An 18,492-nucleotide genomic window follows, 5' to 3' on the forward strand; every position below is an offset into this window, starting at 1 on the left:
ATCAGCTGAGCCTCGGCGTCACGTGGGCTGTGTGTCGAAGGTCACAGCGCTCACAATGGAGCTGTCGGAGTATGTGCAGAGCGGCTTGCAGATCCTAGCCGATTCTGGCTGTTTTTCTCCCAGCGCCTACACGGTTCTGCTCCAGACGGCTTTCCAGAGCCTGCTCAACGCCCAGGCGGACCAGGTAGCTCTAGGTAAGCGCTGCTTCTCGAGTAAATGCCAGGAGAGGAAAGGAGCCCTGCAGTGACTTTCTGGGAGCTGGAGAGAGACAGGAAAATGGATCTATTTTTATCTTCTGCTACATTATTGTGACTTGTGTTTGTAGCTAATTGTAGCTAGAGCCAGACCCCTAGGTCCCTGCACTGTAACGCATACGATGCCACCTGCACCAAGCAAGTCAAACGCCAATGTAATCGCTTGCCCACGTAGTGTTCTTCCCCCATGTTTTGTTATTTCATTGCAGAAATAACTGCATTTCTCGCTCGTGGCCTAAAAGAGATTGCAAGCTCCAGTTGAATGAAAGGAGTGTGGATGTTTTGGACAGCTGGGTAACTATCACTTCTTGTCCTGGCTGGTTATTCGAAACAGCTCTATAGAGAGGTTAAGCCAAGTATATTTGCCAATGGGAGAGGTTAAAATGAAGATGGCATGGGTCAAATTTGTATGTGGTAGTGGGTCCAGTTTGGTTTTGGCATCTGCTGTCCCAGTCGTTAGTCGATGTCCCTGGTATGTATTTTTAATTCCCAGACCTATTTATTTTCAGTGCAGTTTGGGTCGTACAAATCTGTTGCCTGGTCAGTCATTGCACATGCAAAGTAATCGTGTGTTGACATTTGGCATGCAGCTTGGCACAGCAGTAGGGTGGAACAACAGGGTTTGTTTTAATTATTCAGCTTGTGACTGCAATATAGTCCAAAATGTTTATTTGAAAATGGAAATCACTTTGGGGGTGATTGTAGCTAAAAGTGTAATTGTTGAACAAAATTCTAGTTGGCTTGGGGGAGGGGTTAATCGGTCTTTTGGTGAAATTTAATCTGCAGATAGTTCCGACGTAAAGTGTTATTTGGAGGAGTATTTACACTAAACTCGAGTACTTGAGTGTTTAATTGTGTGACTTATATAGCAATTAAAAGGAAGGCATCCGCCTATTTGTGTCCGTGCGTCCTCCTGGGTCAGGAACAAAAGTTTTGTTTGGTTTGTTTGGTTTTGTTTTCCCTGTGGGATGTTTCTTTCTATGGCAATCCCAGCAAATTCGTGCCCTTAGTTTATCATTTACATTATTCTTAATTGGATCATGGAATTAAATTCCATAAATGAACTGAATAAAATGGGGGTGGGGGATGGCTGGAAGGGCAGATTAGGAGAAAAAGAGCTAATATACTCAGAAAATCTGTGAAACCTTTGTATTTATGTTCTTTAAAATTTTATGATCCGGATTCTGATCTCGGTTATACCGGTGTCAATCCGGAGTAATTCACACCGATGTAATTGAGGTCAGATTCTAATTCCATGTCTCTGGTGATAAGGCTCTGAGAAATGCTTGCGGGTGGGTGATGGGAAGTTAAGGGTTTCCCTGTGATACGTAAGATTTTTAATGGGTTGAGGGAAGAAGCATGTACCCACTTATTACTGAAACTAACGTATTACCAATTATTTTCACAATATGAAAATACCTGTCTTTTGTGCTGTATTTGGTTTAATAAATTGCCTACACATTTAGTTTGCTGCCATCCTCTAAATTATGAAACATTTTACTTTGTTACGTCTTAAAACAGTTCATTTTAAAAAGGAAGACGCCCTTTTAAGTTGTTTTCAGGCTTCAGGAACAAGTATATCATCAGTAATTCATTTATTTTAGATCACCCAGTCTTGAAACATATTGACCCAACAGTATTAAAACATTGCCATGCAGCAGTTGCAACTTGTATACTGGAGGCTGGAAAACACAAAGCCGACAAATCTACTATAAGGTATTTTGAAGCTACCCTATTTTTCTGGTGGCTGTTACTTAAATTATACTGCTAATTTCTATTCAAAGACTAATACACTTCTGTTTTTCTCTCTCTAGCACATATCTAGAAGACTGTAAATTTGATAGAGAGAGAATAGAACAATTTTGCACCGAATATCAGGTTTTAAGCCAATTTTAAACTATATTTCCCTTTTATAATTATTCATTCAGTAGAAGTTGGCAAATACATGTTTTCCTTTTTTCAGAAAAACAAAGATACGTTGGAAATCATATTGGGAAGGTAGGTTATTCTGCCAGCAGAAGTCATTTTTCAGTTAGAGATATTATTTAAACAAGCAAACAAAAACTCAAATATATTATGGGGGGGGGGGAATTATAATGAGCTATTTAAATTATTAAAGTAACAAAAGCCGTTCAATTGTATTTAATACTTTTGAACACAAATTTAAACAAAATATTAACTTTTCCTTTCCCCATTTAACACTCTCTTCTTTAAATAAAGTTTGTGAACTTTTGAACAGTCATTTGAGAAAATCGTAAAAACTTGTTAGCGTTTGTTGACCAAAAGCCTTGAAAAACTGACCTTTACTTTTAGGGTAGGGTACACATAACCATTGTATCTTTCAGTATAGGCAGATGTCCTCTGCACATAACCGATGTTTCTTGGCGCCTGGAATATCAAATCAAGGTAATCTTACCACATTAGGAAACTTTGATTTGATTTCCTTCTCTGTGGTAATGTCTGATTTTTGTGTGTGTTTTGTTATCACTTTAGACCAACCAACTTCATAAAACTTATCGACCTGCCTATTTGGTGACCTTAAATGTGGAGGTACTGTATATCACTTTTCCCAGCATAAGTAGATAAAAGGCAACTCCAGGCTCAGGACACATTTTAATTAAACAGGTGTTATTCTTTTCCTTCAGAACAGCGACTCAAGATCACACCCTGACGTTAGTTTTAGTTGCACTATGGAACAATTACAGGTATTTTCTTTCGTCATCACTGTTTCTGTATTTGACTGCAACGCTGTGAATTTTGATTGGGTGTCAATCAACTGCAAAGATTGTAAACAGTTCAAAAAATATATGGGGTTGGGAGGAATGCCATTTGTAAAAACATATTAAATGCAATATTTTATTGTATCTGTACTTCTGATGTGAAGCTGCCACTGCCAGGTACACGAAGTTATTTACATGGTTTTACTCTTTTGTTGGTAAGGCTTTAGAAACGAATGGAAAACATTTCTTATAAATGTAATGCTAATCTGAAAGGAAATCCATAAATTTTTCTACAACTTTGATCTCCTGTGATACAGAGCAAATATAAAGGAGAAAACGGTATGGTATTTGGATAACCACTGCATGATTGATTAAAATGTATAAACTGAGGAGTTTTAATCGGTGCTAATTGCACCTAAAGAGGAAGTAATGAATTGAAATATACATTGATCTCTGCTTAGCTATTAAGCATGTAATTAAGTAGTTGGAGGGCTGTTATACCGAAAAATATTAGGGAAAAACTGAGAGACTGGGGGATAGGGGGATGCAAAGATATTCCAATTACACATTTTAAACTCAAGTGAAATGTTTCCCAGAAACTTTGTTTTACCTGCAAAGATATATTTTGGTTAGGTTTAGGTTTTGCTGAGTGAATTAAATTTGACATGCTTTGACTGCAGGATTGTGTTGGCATAAAAGTTGACATTAAATATTTTCAAAATATTTGAAATTTGCTTATGGCTATTGTGATAAGTATCTTTTAATGTTAACTGTGAATACACTGCTGGTACAATCTTCATGTTAAAAATACACTTTAATATTTTAGTAAAAGATCCATGTGAAAGGCTATTTTTTGCAAATATATGTGGAACACTTTAAGCATTGAAGCATCGTAAAAGTTATTACTTTAATTGACATTTAAATAATTTGTATCAAATATAAAAGTCCTCTGAGGCAAGTGTTGCTCTTCCCATTTTGAGTATCTAAAAATTAATATGTATTTGTCTCTATTAATAGCCAGTTTGTTGCAAATATATTCTAAAATTAAGTACTCCATCTTTTAGGATTTAGTTGGAAAACTAAAAGATGCAGCAAAAAGCCTAGAAAGAGCATCTCAGATGTGATCGAAGGAAATTGACAATCCACCGGGTTCAAGAGGAAGAAAAGTGCACTGACTCCTAACAGTTTCTTCGTAGGGAACATGACGAATCAATTTTCTTCTTTCTAAAAATATCATGTCGTCACACACTTAAACCTTATTGCTTATGTATCAGCTATTGAATCTGAAAGTCCCTATTCTAGGAAGTGTAACTACTCTTTCTGTGCAGTCAAATGTATGTTTTGTTAAAGTCCTGTTTTCTTATCACAACTACTCTTATGTCAGAGTGCTAGATAATTGATTTGTCTTTAAAATATTCACTTTATTTTACTTTGTGCTTTCTTCTGAAATATTATTTTTCTGATTTTTTTCCACACCTTATAATAAAACGGATTAATTTCTTCTCTCTATTTTTGTGGATGAAAACAAGCTCCGTTTAAAATGACGTTTCCTTGGAGGAACAGTATTATCGTTCAAAAGGCAAAAACTAGTTCAGTGCGATACTGTTAAGGGTCTATCGCTCTCATTGGTTAGATTGTAATGCGGTTGTCCGCCCATTGCTGTATCGTTTCACTCCCAAGTGATGTTGCACCTTGTGTGAGATTAAAATTCACTTAAACTTTACAGTAGGAGGTAAAACTGCCATTCGTTGATCTTGTCCCGGATTTGCTCATTAAAAACTCAGAGCAAGCACCAATCTACCGAGGCAGGCAATGGGTCAAGGTCTGCTCTTGCTGAGAAGTCCATCCTTTGTCATTTGAGTGTGGATGTAGAGATGGAACTGAAATGGGACCTGCGTTGTCTCCACAACCTCTTCACAGACACACCTTCCACCGCATTATCTGGAAGCTTATCCCTCCAGAAATTATACCCTGTGTATGAAATCAGTGTTGATACACAACTCTTCTCCCACTGGTCCTCTTCCTCGCAGCCGCTGGCTTTAATCAACAGGCAAGCGGGGGCGGGGGTGACCGACTTGCTGAAGAGAATAAGCACCTGTTTAAATGCAAAAGCGGGTCTGGCTCCTGCAGTCCTGACTCCGGCAAAACGCTGAGGAGCTCAGGTGAAGACTGCCACTCCTTCCCTAAAGCTCCGGAGCCACGCAGGGGGTTTTATTGCTCTGGAGCGATCCTAGGACGTCACTGGAGGGGAGGTTAAGATGGGACTGGCCTTGCCCGCTCCCCTCCTCCGTCGGTCAATACTCCCTGGTATGATCCCTTCCTACTGGGACCCGGGGGGTGGGGGGAGTTCCTCTATCGCAGCCCCTCTGGCGATCAAGCCCCCAGTATGGGCGGAGAGCGGAGCTTTAGCCTGGGCAAGTTTACGCTGTGGTGGACCGTGTCCAGCACGAATGGGGCTCCAGTCCACACAGGGGCTGTGTCCAGCGGCGGAACAGGAGATGGGCACAGCCCCAGCAAGCAGCGCCGTGCCTGGGGGAGCCACAGGAGGGGCCGAGGCAGTCGGGGTGGGAGAGGGGAAAGGGAATATCCTCGGGGAGGTAGGAGAGAGCCAGGCGTGCGCGCAGTACGCACTGGGGACAGGGTGCATGTGGCGGGGGCAGGAGGTGTCAGGGCGTGTGGAGGATTCAGTGAGGAGCAGGATGGGTATGCTGGGGGTGGAGGATGCAGGGGGAACAAGGGTATGGATGAAAACGGGGAACGCGGATGTGCAGAAGAGAGCGAGGAAGGGGGAAGAGTTTGGGGGAAAGGCGGGCCCGGGGAGCGGGTGTGGGGGGGCAGGGTGGAATGTGCGTCTGGAAGGGGTAGAGCGTGTGTGCAGAGGGGCAAGGAGGGGGAGATGGGCGGCGTGTAGAGGGGAAGGAAGGTGGAATAGGGGAGAGGAGGCTGGTGGTGGCATGTGGATGTGGAGGAAGCAGGATGCAGGCGGTGTGTGGATAGCAGCGTGGAAAGGCAGCCGTGGGACTGTTTGCAGATGGAAGAGAGTCAGGAGCACGATGTGTAGCGTGGGGGCAGGAAATTGTGTGTGTGCACCGAGGGGGGCAAGGGCTATGTGTCGAGGGATGAGGGGGATGCGTGTGCTCAGTGGGGGGAATGCCGGGCCGTCGCCCAGAGTGGGGGCAAGGACCGGAGGAGATGCGTGGAGTGGAGGGGGGAAGAATGGGCACCGTGTGAGTGTGCGGGGTAGTGGGGAGAGCCCGCGTGGTGAGCGCGGCGGTGGGATTGAAGGGTGTGCGTGTAGGGGTGGGCAGAGCGTGGGGAAGAGGCAGCTCTGGGTGTGTACAGCCCATAGCCGTGCGGAGATGGGGCGCGAAAGGTGGGCAGAGGAGGAGGCAGCCGGTGTGTGTAGATGTGGGGAGAGGGAGAGGACGGAGGCGGTGTGTGTCGAGAGGAGGGATGGACCGTGTGTGCAGAGCGGGTAGCGTGTGTGAATGGAAGGAGGGGTAGCGGTGCTCGCAATGTTTGCAGCCAGCGAGAGAGAAGAATAGGGATCGAAGGGGTGTGGAGGGAGAGGAGGAAAAGGCAAAGCGTGTAGTGCGGAGAAGTGGGGAATGTGTGTCGAGGGGGGCCGGAGGGGGCCGGGGCAGCGTGTGTGCAGCGGGGAAAAGGAGGAATAGGCAGGGTCTGTGTGTGTGCAGGGTAGGGGGAGGAGGAGGAACAGGCAGAGTGTGTGTGGAGTGGAAGGGGGAGGGGGCGATGTGCGAGGAGGGGGAGGAGGCGGCTGAGTTGTGGGATTGGGTCATGGGGAGGCTGACGGGCTCCGACTACACCGACACTAATTCCCAGGCCACCCTTAAGGAATGAGGAGCCCCACGTGATGCTGGCGGGGCGGGCGAACTCTGAGCCATTTTGGGGACGGTGTCAGTTTCCACTGTGTGCCTTCAGCGTTGCATTTTTTCCCTCCTCCGCCCTCCCGTCCCTGTTTCCCCACCAACAACTATGAAATAATAATAATAAAAAGGAGACCAAGAGGCAGAGCAGGGGGCCGAGGGGGAGACAATGGGCTGGTGGAGACAGAACCCATCCGGATTAGAAAGATTTTAAACTCCCAGCTCCTCAGCCACCCAAAAACCAGACTCAGAGAGAGAGCGAGAGACAGAGGGAGTGAGAAGGGTCGGTGGAGGAGAGGAGAAAACCCGGTTGTTTTGTAACTAACATGAGCTGAGAGCAGCAGCAGCAGCAGCAGCAATAAGCTTATTGCAATTGACAGCGTCTGCAGTTCATTTCAAGATGGCCGCTTGGCTCACATTCATTTTCTGCTGAACGACTTTTAACTTTCATTGTCTTTTTTGGCCGCTCCGATCGTCACCCACCGGCTCCTTTTTCCGGGTATGTATAAAGCGAGGTGTCTCCTTGCCAAGGACGGGGGGTGGTGGGGGCTTGGCGGCGGGTTTAGGCCGGTTTGGGGGCTGCAAAGGGGAGCCTAGGTGTCCCCCAAGCTCTCCGTATGCGAAAAGCGCTGACAGGCTGCTCCAACCACACACACACACACACACACACACAGACTCACACAGCAGAAGCAGCAGCAGCCTGTGCACTCACTTTCGTTACGCACCCACATTTGCAAATTTTAGTTCCTTTCTTTCCCCAGCTGCCCCCTAAAACGTTTCTGTGCACATGGCCCCCTAAGAGAATATTTATATTTTCCGTCCCTGTTTCCAGCCCGGCCTCAGCGCCCTTTGTTTAAAGGCAGATTTTGATTAAACGGGGACGGTTCATGAAATCTGGAGCTGCCTAGGTCAAGTGATTTCAGTCCTCTCCGAAAGAAATATGCTGGGAGGGGGTTAAAATGTGAGATACTGCACCCATTTTATAGAGATAGGGTCACTGGGGGGTAGTGATCCCGCTGGGGGGGTTGTTAGACCGGGGGGGACCGGAAAGAAAATTTTATTAACTTAAGTTGGACAAACACTTCTGTGAAATTTGATGGCTTGTAAGATGGCGGTTCCCAGTTGTTTCCAATGCCTCCGTTTGCATTTGTGCTCAAAATGCTAAAGTTTCTGGGCTTGTACCTGTTGAGGGGGGGAGAGGGGAGACCAAAGTTGAAAAATAACTTTTGGTGAAGCAATCACTTTGACTGTGATCCTTGAAAAGTGGGTGTGCAGATTTACCATAGCGAAGATGGAGTAGCTGCAGGACATAGTGGTATTTTTGAATACTTTATTTTCTTTAACTGGTATTTTCATTCTAAGCCCGGGAAGGGTAAATTAACATGAACTTCTTGGTAAAGTCTTTAAAGTGCCGTGGATTTACTCCTCGTGCTGTTTATGGGTGGCACTAGAAAGTTGATTGTATATGTTTATGTAATTGTGTGTGGCCTTGACAATACACAACTTGGAGCTTTCCTAGCTATTTACTGTTAATATTAGGAAGTAAACAGGAAAGGAGAAGCAAAAAAAATAAATTTATATAAAAGGAAAAAAATTTCCAGAATCTAGAAACTAAGCGTCATACCCCGCTCTCCACAAAGTTTAGGGAAATGTAGACCTATATACCCAACGCCAAGTATAGCATTCAATAGTTTTCTGCGTAGTTTATAGTAGCCAGTGTTACTTTATTTTATAGGACTCTTAAAGACTAGAGAGATTCTGGAAATGTAATCCAGTAAAATTGCTTAGAGGGGCTATTTACAATACATCCCGTAAACTAAGACAGACTTTTGTTGCAATTTACCAGAGATGCAAACTATTGATCTATGCCAGATCATGGCGATACCTACAAATTCACATGTTAGTTTATTTAGGTAGACTGATTGGGTACTTCAACTAGTTAAATTTATGAGCCTGATTTTAAGGGCTGAGGGATTTTTATCCTCTTGCCATTCTTCAGTTCTTTCTTTATGCTGTGCCAAGACGTTCTTTGGGGAAATACTATCCTTACAATTCCTTTAAAACATATGTGGACATTCTTTAGTGAAGGGACAAGAATAGTATTCATAGTAAAAGTGGCTCTTATTCCTAAAGATAATAAGGCTTTAGATGACAGGCTTGTTATTACTGAACAGCCAGTTCTTCGAGCGGATATAGGTGCAAAGTAGGCAAAACCGTCAGAATGAAGTTTTAGGTAGACGTTTGTTATACACCTGGAAAACCGAATTAGAAAGTTTATTGCACTCGGATTTTTTTCATAGTCTATCTGATTATAACCACAAGAACGTGCTTCTGTTTTTCTTCAGTTTGACATAACCCATGAAAGGCCTCTAAACAGTCAGTTGGCTGTCACTGTTTACCGCTAGTAAGTTTTACCATCATGTATTGTTACATTTAGTTGGGGTTTTTTTTGGTTGTGTGTGTAACTATATATATATTCATGTTAAGGGACAGTTTGTGTTGGCTGTGGTGAGTCTCAGGGATTCTTAACGTTAATACCAGTAGAAAAACCTGAAAGGATTTTCCTCTAACCAAAATATGATGGTCAGGTTTTGCTGTAGTAAAATATGTGTGTATGTATAATGGACACACACATCTACAGCAGTGTATGTGTACCAGGTGGCTTGTAGTGAGTATTTGGGTGTTTGATTCAGTTTGCTGCATAAGATCACAGATTTCAAAGACAGCTCATAGTATGCGATTAGCAGAAAAAGAGCTAACTTTAGGCAATAAATAATACCCTGTAGGGGATGCTACGACTAAACAAGGTTCACGGTTGAATTAAATTCTCCATTTAGGAAGAGGCTACGCTTGTGTGAAATAAAAATATGTGTTTTGAAGGACTGCCCTGATATATCAGGGCTTGGGAAGAATTCTAAACTAACTGTCATATGTGACCTCTGTCACGGTTTATTTTGCAATATAGATGTGTATGATTTACACGGTGTTGGGTTTAACAAATAAAACATAGATCAGTGAAAGCAGCCTATTCATATTTGAGCAATGTAAGAAACCCCAGGTCAATAGCATTGCAGTAATATACTTCAGAGACTGAAGTGAAGCCGCCTTGCATTTATCCTCTCGTACAAAAACATGCTGTCCATATCAATAAAAAAGAGTGGCAGGTTGGAGAATCAGAATACAGTGACATTTGTGTCTTGACTCCCTGCGCTGTGCCACGCTCAGCCTTGGGGATATCACCTCCCCCGAGCCCTTTGCCCATTGCTCGCAGTCATTTCATACTGGAGAGTTTGTCTACTGTACCCTGCTCATTCAGCGAGCCTCATGCAGCAGCAAGGGAAGTTGTCTTGCTCAGGTCTCTCGTGGGCTCTGTGGACGCTTTCTCAGAAATGTTGTACCCCTCACCTGGCCAGATTGGCTGACGCTCACAGCGTTTCGGAACCTGGTTGCTATCGCTGGGTTTCACTGCCCGGTATCAAAGCTTGCGAGGATCTGGGGAGAATCTCAAGCACTGTCAAAGAGAGTTTCAGAAATTCAGATATTTCAGTCGAGGGTAGCTTCTAGACTGTGTCCCAGGAGGGGGTGAGATCCGGAAACTTGGTCCGTGGAGTGGGAGCAGTGAAATGGGGAGGTGACTGGCATGCATTTGAGCAGCATTGTTATGTCACACTGCTCAGGTTGTAGTTGATAGCAAATCATTTACTGTACAATCGGCGCAGCTGGTGGTTGTTGTTTTTTTCTCCTTGGAGTTTCCTCTTTTCCCTCTTATTCTTTCCTATGTATGATTTTTGTTCGTGCCGTTGCAGCCGTTGGGGGTTTGTAGGCTGCGGGCTGGGAACATGACATTTGTTTTTCACTCATGTCGCTGCCCAGCGTTGACAAGGTGTTGATTTAGCTTTAGGAATGGTCTGGTCACGTGGTCCTTTGCATATTGTCATTCCCTCACTGTTTAAAGTAGCTTTTATTGCTCAAAAGGTGACTGGTTCACACAGTCTGAGATTTGCACACCGGCTTCCTCCCAAACGGACACCTCATCCCCTTATTGCAAATCTCTTTTCACCTTAGCAAAACTTTGCACCGTTCCCGTCCGAGCCGCGGGAGAATTTCGTTTTAGACCCCAAAAAGCGTTAAAACGAGACCCAGTTAAATAAACATCTCGGTAATGCGATCGCAGGGAGCTGAGGCGAAGTCTACAGCTGGCGAGCTCGGGGGATCTGCCTGGGAACGCGGTTCGCCTGGGCTGGGAGAGGGAGGGGAAGAGGAACGATCTCAGACGAGCTCCTTGCACCGAGTCGACGTGGATAGAGGCCCCTGAGAGGATCCGAAATGGCCGAGACTCGGGAGGAGCCTCTTGCATTTGCCTCCACTAGTCTAAGACCCCAACACCGGCTCGGCGCAGCTCTCTGGCCGCCGGAGACCCCTCCCACCACCAGCTCCGCTTTCAGCCCCAATCCCCACCCCCATCCTTCCCTCCCAAATCCGGCTCCGCTCCCTTTGCACCCTGCGGGATCTTGCGGCCGCTCTGCTGAGCCCGGCCCCCCCAGCCCCCTCCGCGCCGGACACCACCTCCCCCAGCCTCCCCAGAGCCGCTTCCCCCAGCTGCACCCCAGCCCCTGCCTAGGTTCCTCCAGGCCCAGGCTCTGCCCGGCGCCGCTTCGCAGACACCCGCAGCCTGCCCGGGCCGCGCCCCCTCCCCGGCCCGGCTTCCCCCGGCCCGCATCCTCTCCCCCGCTCCCCCCCGCCTGGCTCTCGTGTGTTCCCAGCGGTGGCAGGATGCCAAGTGTAAGTGTAAGTTGCTATAGCAACCCCCTCGGATAGCTGAGCAGTCCCGAGCCTGCACCGAGCGCGGCGCGAGGGGGGAGCGGCCGCCGCCCGGACCCCAGCCCCGGCCGGGTGGGCAGCGGGCAGCTCCGGGGGCTGGCCGGAGCAGCTCCGAGGTGCGTGTCCCCCATCCCCACCCCCTGCTCTCCGGAAATGCCAGGGCGGGCGCGGCGGGAGGCGCCGGTTCCCCTTTGTGTGACTCCCCGGCAGCCCAGTGCCCGGCCCGCCCCACGGAGAGGGGACCCGGCTCCCTCCGCACCCCGGGCTGCGAGCCCCAGCCTCGCCGAGGGGAATCTGGGCCAGCGAGTGACCGCCGCACCCGCGCGGGAGCGGGTAGGTGCTGTGCAGCAGGCTCGCCCTCCCGGAGCTGGCAGAGGGCTTGGACCCCGGTCCTCAACAACGCGGGGCTGCAGGCTCCCTGGGCTGTGTCACCCGGGCATCGCGCCCGCCCGCAATTCCCTGTCTGGCCACTTCTCCCCGTTCAGCCTCCTTCCATATTTCCCTGCGTTTTGGGGATGCAACTTCAGCGTGGGTGGGGAAACGCGGGATCTCTGTCCCTGGGACACTGAGCTCGTCCCCTAGTCAATGGTCCTCTGTGTGTGTCTTTCAGAGCCGCCTTTTCTTAAGCAAAAATGCACCGAACAACCAGAATCAAAATAACCGAGCTAAACCCCCATCTCATGTGTGTGCTCTGTGGCGGGTACTTCATTGATGCAACAACCATCATCGAGTGTCTACACTCCTGTAAGTACAGTAAGGCTCTTCGCATTGTCCCTGTGCTGCCTCGCACCTTTCCCGTGCCACCGGAAAAGCGGAGCTATTAGCTAGAACATCCAATATGCAGATTTGTGCGAAAGATGATTTGTTCACATTTCATTTGACAAAACCCTTAGTCTTTGTTAGCGTAGTGTGTATATAGCGTCTCAGTTTCACGTTAATTGGGGCTAATTAGAGAACTAGTTTAGCTTAAGCAGCGCATTTCTAACAGTGGACCATTTATTAGCTTGCATAGTGTAAAAATCGCACCTCTGTCCATATTTGAGTATTGCCTAATACTATTACTAAAAGTCTTACGTGTTTTTACTTATAGTCTGTAAGACGTGTATCGTACGTTACTTGGAGACAAGCAAATATTGTCCTATATGTGATGTCCAAGTTCACAAAACCAGACCGCTTTTGAATATAAGGTAGGAGAAAAGTGTAATTTTACTTTATAAAAGGGGTCTAGCGGTGAATATTTTGATGTTCTCTCTTCATCTACAATTTAAATCTGAGAGGAGTTGTCAATTTACATGCTAACGTTTGCCTATGTTCTGTCTTTGGAGTCTTGTCACGGATTGATTGAAATCGAAGACTTGACTGGATGCGAGACAGAAATTTTTTGTATTTTTTGGAATACACTAACCAGTTGAACAATGTCCTTTCCCCTCTCCTTATTTATCACAATCCCATATTTTGTATCTCCATGTTCCATTTCACACAGACATCCTGAAGTGCAACCTCTTAACTGCTCTTTAGAAACATCAGAAATATTTATGAAACTTAAAAGAAAAAGTTAAACTTTTAAAAAAATCCTCATTCTTTAGCATTATCCTTCATTGCTCCTTTGTGATATTTATCTCCTCATTTTGGTTGGTGGTTACACGTTTTTAAAGGCCTTCATTTAGACTGAGTGAACACTAGGAGACAGATTGCTAGTGGACTGAAAATATTTTCAGTCGGATAAATTGCAAAAGAGTTAACATTTATTTAATAACGTCAATTTGTTTGTAAAGTCTTGTGGGTTAATTTTAATATAGCTGAGCATTTTATTTTTGTAGACGATCCCTTATTGCCACGGAATTGGTTGTAAATGAAGAATTGTAACTTTTATTCAAGTATTGCTGCATTTGCTTATTTGTATCTTGGGGTTGTTGTTTTTTAGGTCAGATAAAACTCTCCAAGATATTGTGTACAAACTAGTACCAGGCCTTTTCAAAAGTAAGTAGTTAAATCAAACAACAATACATAACTAATATGCTGCTTTTTTACCTATAGTACAGAGTAAATTAAGTGAAATATATATATGCTTTTCCATCCAGATGAAATGAAAAGAAGAAGAGATTTTTATGCAGCTCATCCATCAGCTGATGGTAAAACTTTCTAGTTTATTAAACCTTTAGTAAACTTGACCTTATACCTAAGCTAAAACATCTTAACTATTTCCTCTTTCATTTACAAATTATTTAACCATAAATACATTTAAGACACCCTAGATTCAGCTTTTTGATTAAAGATATAATACTGGCTACTTAAATACTAATAGATTATCTTAGTATTGAGGTTTCCCCTATTACTGAGAATTGCCGTTCTGTCCGATTTTAATTTAAAAATATAAACTGTTGTGGAAATTTCCGTGCAGCTGCCAATGGCTCTAATGAAGACAGGGGAGAAGTTGCAGACGAAGACAAAAGAATTATAACAGATGACGAGATAATAAGCTTATCCATTGAATTCTTTGACCAGAATAGGCAAGTTCTATGGGAAATATTTTAAGTTTATCAATATTAACAGCTCTATCTATTATTTGTTGTAATTGTTTCATTGTTTTCCCCAGATTGGAACGGAAAGGGAATAAAGAGAGAGAGAAATCAAAGGATGAGGTAAATAATCTAGCTTTACTAGAGACAAAAGCCTAGACAGAAAAATAATAATTAATTTTTGGACAGTTTGGTGGGTGAGCTAAATAAATAATTACATCTATCTGCCAAAAGAAACAAACCCCCATAAAAAAGATATTAAACAGAGGTTTGCAATCTCTTACAGCTATAGTTAGAAAGAAATTACTTTGGTAGACAAAATAGAAGATGTGTTAATACTTTTTAAACGGAAACTGAAGTAGTTTACTTTTATTTTTTAAATGCCATTTATTAGAATTTGAATTTTTAAAATATAATCACTTTAAAAAATATCATTAGTAGAGATGTTTCATTTGTTTTAGCACCCTTACATATACAATTACTTATATAGTATTTGATTTTGCTCTGCAATTTTTTTTTTATTTTTTTTTTTTTAGTATTTCGTGCCTATTTCCAATTTTCTTCATAAGGAATTCTCAATAGAAATCTTAAAACTGTAGTTGGTCATTTTATAAAGTTTGTGTGCTTTTATTCAATTATACTGTGTCATTCTAAATTTGCTGTTTGGTCTCAGTACATGGACTGACTTTTTCCAATTATACTGTTAGGTGAATGACAAAAGATATTTACGATGCCCAGCAGCAATGACAGTGATGCATCTAAGGAAGTTTCTCCGAAGTAAAATGGACATACCTAATACTTTTCAGGTACCTGGATATTTTTATTTATTTATTTACTTACTTACTTATTAATTTTGAACAGTCCTTTTATTCTAAACCTTCCAGAGCTGGTTAGCTGTATTGTTGTTTGTTTGTTTGTTTTATTTTAAAGTGGTTTTCTGATTAGCTGTTTAACTCAGAAAAAATAATAAGAACTAGCCATATTTCAAATGTATAATGTAATATTTTTATGAGTAAGGAAATACTTTTAAATCCCACAGAAGCATTTGTGTTTATGCTATAATTCTTTCAATTTTATTTCTGCCCTCTAAATACCGAGGACATTATTCTGCATAAGTTTTTTTAAAAAATGAAATACTCTTTTCATATATGCCAGATAAATAGTATGTATCAAAAGTTCTCCTCTGCCACGCAGTTTTGGAATAAAAGGTTTTGAAGTCCCTTTGATAATATTGCTTTAAGACCACTTTTCCCTGGAAGAAAAATATATTCTGCTTTAAGTTATTTTATTCTGATACTTATTAACTGAAGGGTTAATGTCTTAAAAATAGATCGATGTGATGTATGAAGAGGAACCTTTGAAGGACTACTATACACTAATGGATATTGCCTATATTTACACTTGGAGAAGGGTAAATACCTGCCGTTCCTCTTCTCACGCTGTAATCTTTCCTGGTGCAGAGAGTGTGCTTATAGTGCCTTCTCTTTGTTTTGCAGAATGGACCTCTTCCTCTGAAGTATCGAGTTCGACCGACTTGCAAAAGAATGAAGATCAGCCACCAGAGAGAAGGCTTAAATAATAGCGGAGAATTAGAGAGTGACTCTGGGAGTGACAAGGCAAGCAGCCCAGCAGGAGGCATCCCCTCTACCTCTTCTTGTTTGCCCAGCCCCAGCACGCCAGTGCAGTCTCCCCATCCTCAGTTTCCTCATATCTCTAGTACTATGAATGGAACCAGCAGCAGCCCCACCAGTAACCACCAACCCTCCTTTACCAACAGAGCGCGGAAAACATCAATAAATGGCTCTTCAGCAACTTCATCGGGCTGACACCTCAATGAGACTGCCGAAAGCCCTGATTTATATAGATCTCTTCATGCCATTACAGCTTTATAGATGCTAATACGTGTGACTATCCTCCAAATCGCTTTCTTTTGTAGTGACACCGAACTTGGCTATGAAAGATGGACTAGGTGACTGTTTATATGGACGTTCATCACAACGAAAGATTGTTCTGTAAAGAATTATTTTCAAGGGACTGGGAAGCAAACAGACGTGTACCATGATGTGTTAGGAAAGAGTTGGAGTGATTGCTGTCCCCATCATTTAGACGTGGGAACCTCCGGAAGTGGATCTAAACCTTGGGATGTAGTTTGTTAATCCAGACTAACTCCTACATTACATTCTCTTCAATTGTTATTGTTATTATGCTGTTTTGTGAACCTGTAGAAAGCAACTGCTTTTTCATCTTGAAATTCAACAAAACGGAAAGAATATGCATAGAATAATGCATATATGTAGCCATGTCACTGTGAATAACTATTTCTTGCGTATTAGCCATTTTGATTCTTATGTTGCATCCTTACTTTTCTGTTGCTGCGCAGAACCGATCAAAATGAAAGTAAACTTCAGTTTTACAGTTTGTATGCCTAAAAGCGGGTATTACCGTTTTATTTACTGACTTTGTTTAAATGATTCGCTTTTATAAGAATCAGATGGCATTATGCTTGTTGTACAATGCCATATTGGTATATGACATAACAGGAAACAGTATTGTATGATATATTTATAAATACTATAAAGAAAATATTGTGTTTCATGCACTCATGATATGGTTGTTAAATTTCCAAACTGGTTCGACCCTTGCAGATGCCACCTGTTTGAATTTTGCTGATATTGCAGAGAACACTTAGTGTGTGTGTGAAAGCTTCATTTGAGAGCTACCACAAATCTCTGTTAACCTGAAAGCAATTGGCAATCTTAATAGGATTTTATGGGCTTTATCTTGTTTCAAGTGATATATTTTTACTTTTACCCAAGGATACTAATAGTTTAAATGGTGCAGTGAAGAAAAATTAAGGAACATGGAAGTGGTTTACCTGTTTGGTTAGTTTTATTATTTGGTGTGATGGGATTGTGTTTTTTAAAAGCACATGAAATCATTATAGAAGCCATAAAATATGTGGTATAAATTTTAAGGAACCAGCAAGTTGCTGGATGAAGGCATTTTATCTAAATTTGTTTTAATATATATATGTATATGGTACAGTACTAACTTCATTAACATTTAACAGGTACTTTAATATTTCCAATAAACTGTGGAGAACGCCTCCTCTTTAATGTTCTGCCAATAGGAGCATTTTATCAGAGGCTTCCAAAGGTATTATTTTTGAACTAGAAGGAACACTTTCAACTTAAAATATGAATAGCCCGGAACACTTTTCAGTTTGTGCTTTGCTTTGGTCGAACTTCGTGTGTGTTCATCACCCATCATTTATACATTTGTGAGGGTGTTTATTCTATATGGATATTGTTTCATGTTTGTACGGGAAAATTGTAGTTAAACATTTCATTGTCTCCAGTCTGCAACAGAAGCACAATTCTATTGCTTTGTCTTGCTTATAGTCATTAAATCATTACTTTTGCATATAAATTGCTGTTACTTGTCCTGCTTGTTTTTATAGATCAGGTGACTGCAAATCCTCCCCTGGGATTATTGATGTATAATGTCTTGTTAAACGAGATTTGATATTTTTTTCCTGTAGTAAACATGTACAGTTCCATTTGAGCAGTTAAAGCGTCCAGTTTTATATACAGGAATATCTTTCATTTATAGTTGATCAAAGAAATAAACAAATAAAAGGGATACTTCATTGAAGAAATAGCAAATGAGCTTTGTTAATCATGTGATATCGAAGGACAAATAGAGTGCTGTTACTGAAATACTCTGTGCGTGTATGACAGGTTTCGGTAAATAGAACAGGTCACCATAGAGTGAAAATAACACAATTGTCTAAACAGTGCTGATGTATTTATTTCAGATGCATGCATAGTGAACAAGCAGTGTTCTTTATTTCACCTGAGTAGTTCTTGGGACTAAGTGGTTAATTCTCAAATGTTGACAAAGGAGATTTATTTTGCTTCATATCCGTCCTACTCACACTTTAGGAATGGTGGGGCGAGGGGGAGTAGAGATTGTGTCTCTCCAGCTCTGTATTACTTTTTTAAAAACTTCAATGGAACAAAATATTTTTTAAAAGTAAAGAGAGTTCAATCGCACAGAGAATTGTCTTGGCCTGGTTTCCTATCCTATATAAAATATGACTTTATTCACAACAAAGGCCGACATTGAACCCAAAACACTGGATTGCACATAAATCAAACTAAGCTTCTTTATTTTGGAACCAGTTCAATAAGGACAAATGTTGCAATAAAAAATGAGTTAATATTGGTATATACAACCTTTCCGTGAAGAATAAGTGCAACGAAATGTGAGTTGGATAGTTCCCTTCAGA

General features: G+C 42.6%; 2 protein-coding genes across 4 annotated transcripts; both read left to right on the forward strand.

Moving 5' to 3' along the window:
• The first annotated feature begins 9 nt into the window (after positions 1–9).
• COMMD3 (COMM domain containing 3) lies at positions 10–4,697 on the forward strand. Its single transcript, XM_073334223.1, has 8 exons — positions 10–194; positions 1,859–1,970; positions 2,069–2,132; positions 2,218–2,252; positions 2,600–2,660; positions 2,748–2,804; positions 2,900–2,959; positions 4,039–4,697. The coding sequence occupies exons 1-8, from the start codon at positions 56–58 to the stop codon at positions 4,096–4,098; spliced, it is 588 nt and encodes a 195-aa protein (XP_073190324.1). The 5' UTR covers positions 10–55; the 3' UTR covers positions 4,099–4,697.
• Positions 4,698–6,814: 2,117 nt separating this feature from the next.
• BMI1 (BMI1 proto-oncogene, polycomb ring finger) lies at positions 6,815–17,630 on the forward strand. 3 transcript variants are annotated; one of them, XM_073334220.1, is made up of 10 exons: positions 6,815–7,360; positions 12,293–12,426; positions 12,773–12,869; positions 13,607–13,662; positions 13,764–13,814; positions 14,084–14,192; positions 14,279–14,324; positions 14,909–15,007; positions 15,532–15,612; positions 15,698–17,630. In XM_073334220.1, exons 2-10 carry the CDS (start codon positions 12,315–12,317, stop codon positions 16,025–16,027), a joined length of 981 nt encoding a protein of 326 aa, XP_073190321.1. In that variant the 5' UTR covers positions 6,815–7,360; positions 12,293–12,314; the 3' UTR covers positions 16,028–17,630. The 3 variants fall into 3 exon arrangements, with proteins under 3 accessions (XP_073190321.1, XP_073190323.1, XP_073190322.1); XM_073334222.1 differs by lacking the exon at positions 6,815–7,360 and adding an exon at positions 11,105–11,643; XM_073334221.1 differs by lacking the exon at positions 6,815–7,360 and adding an exon at positions 11,704–11,798.
• Positions 17,631–18,492: the final 862 nt, after the last annotated feature.

The sequence above is a fragment of the Lepidochelys kempii genome, chromosome 2 (assembly GCF_965140285.1).
Source record: "Lepidochelys kempii isolate rLepKem1 chromosome 2, rLepKem1.hap1, whole genome shotgun sequence".
Taxonomy (NCBI): domain Eukaryota; kingdom Metazoa; phylum Chordata; order Testudines; family Cheloniidae; genus Lepidochelys; species Lepidochelys kempii.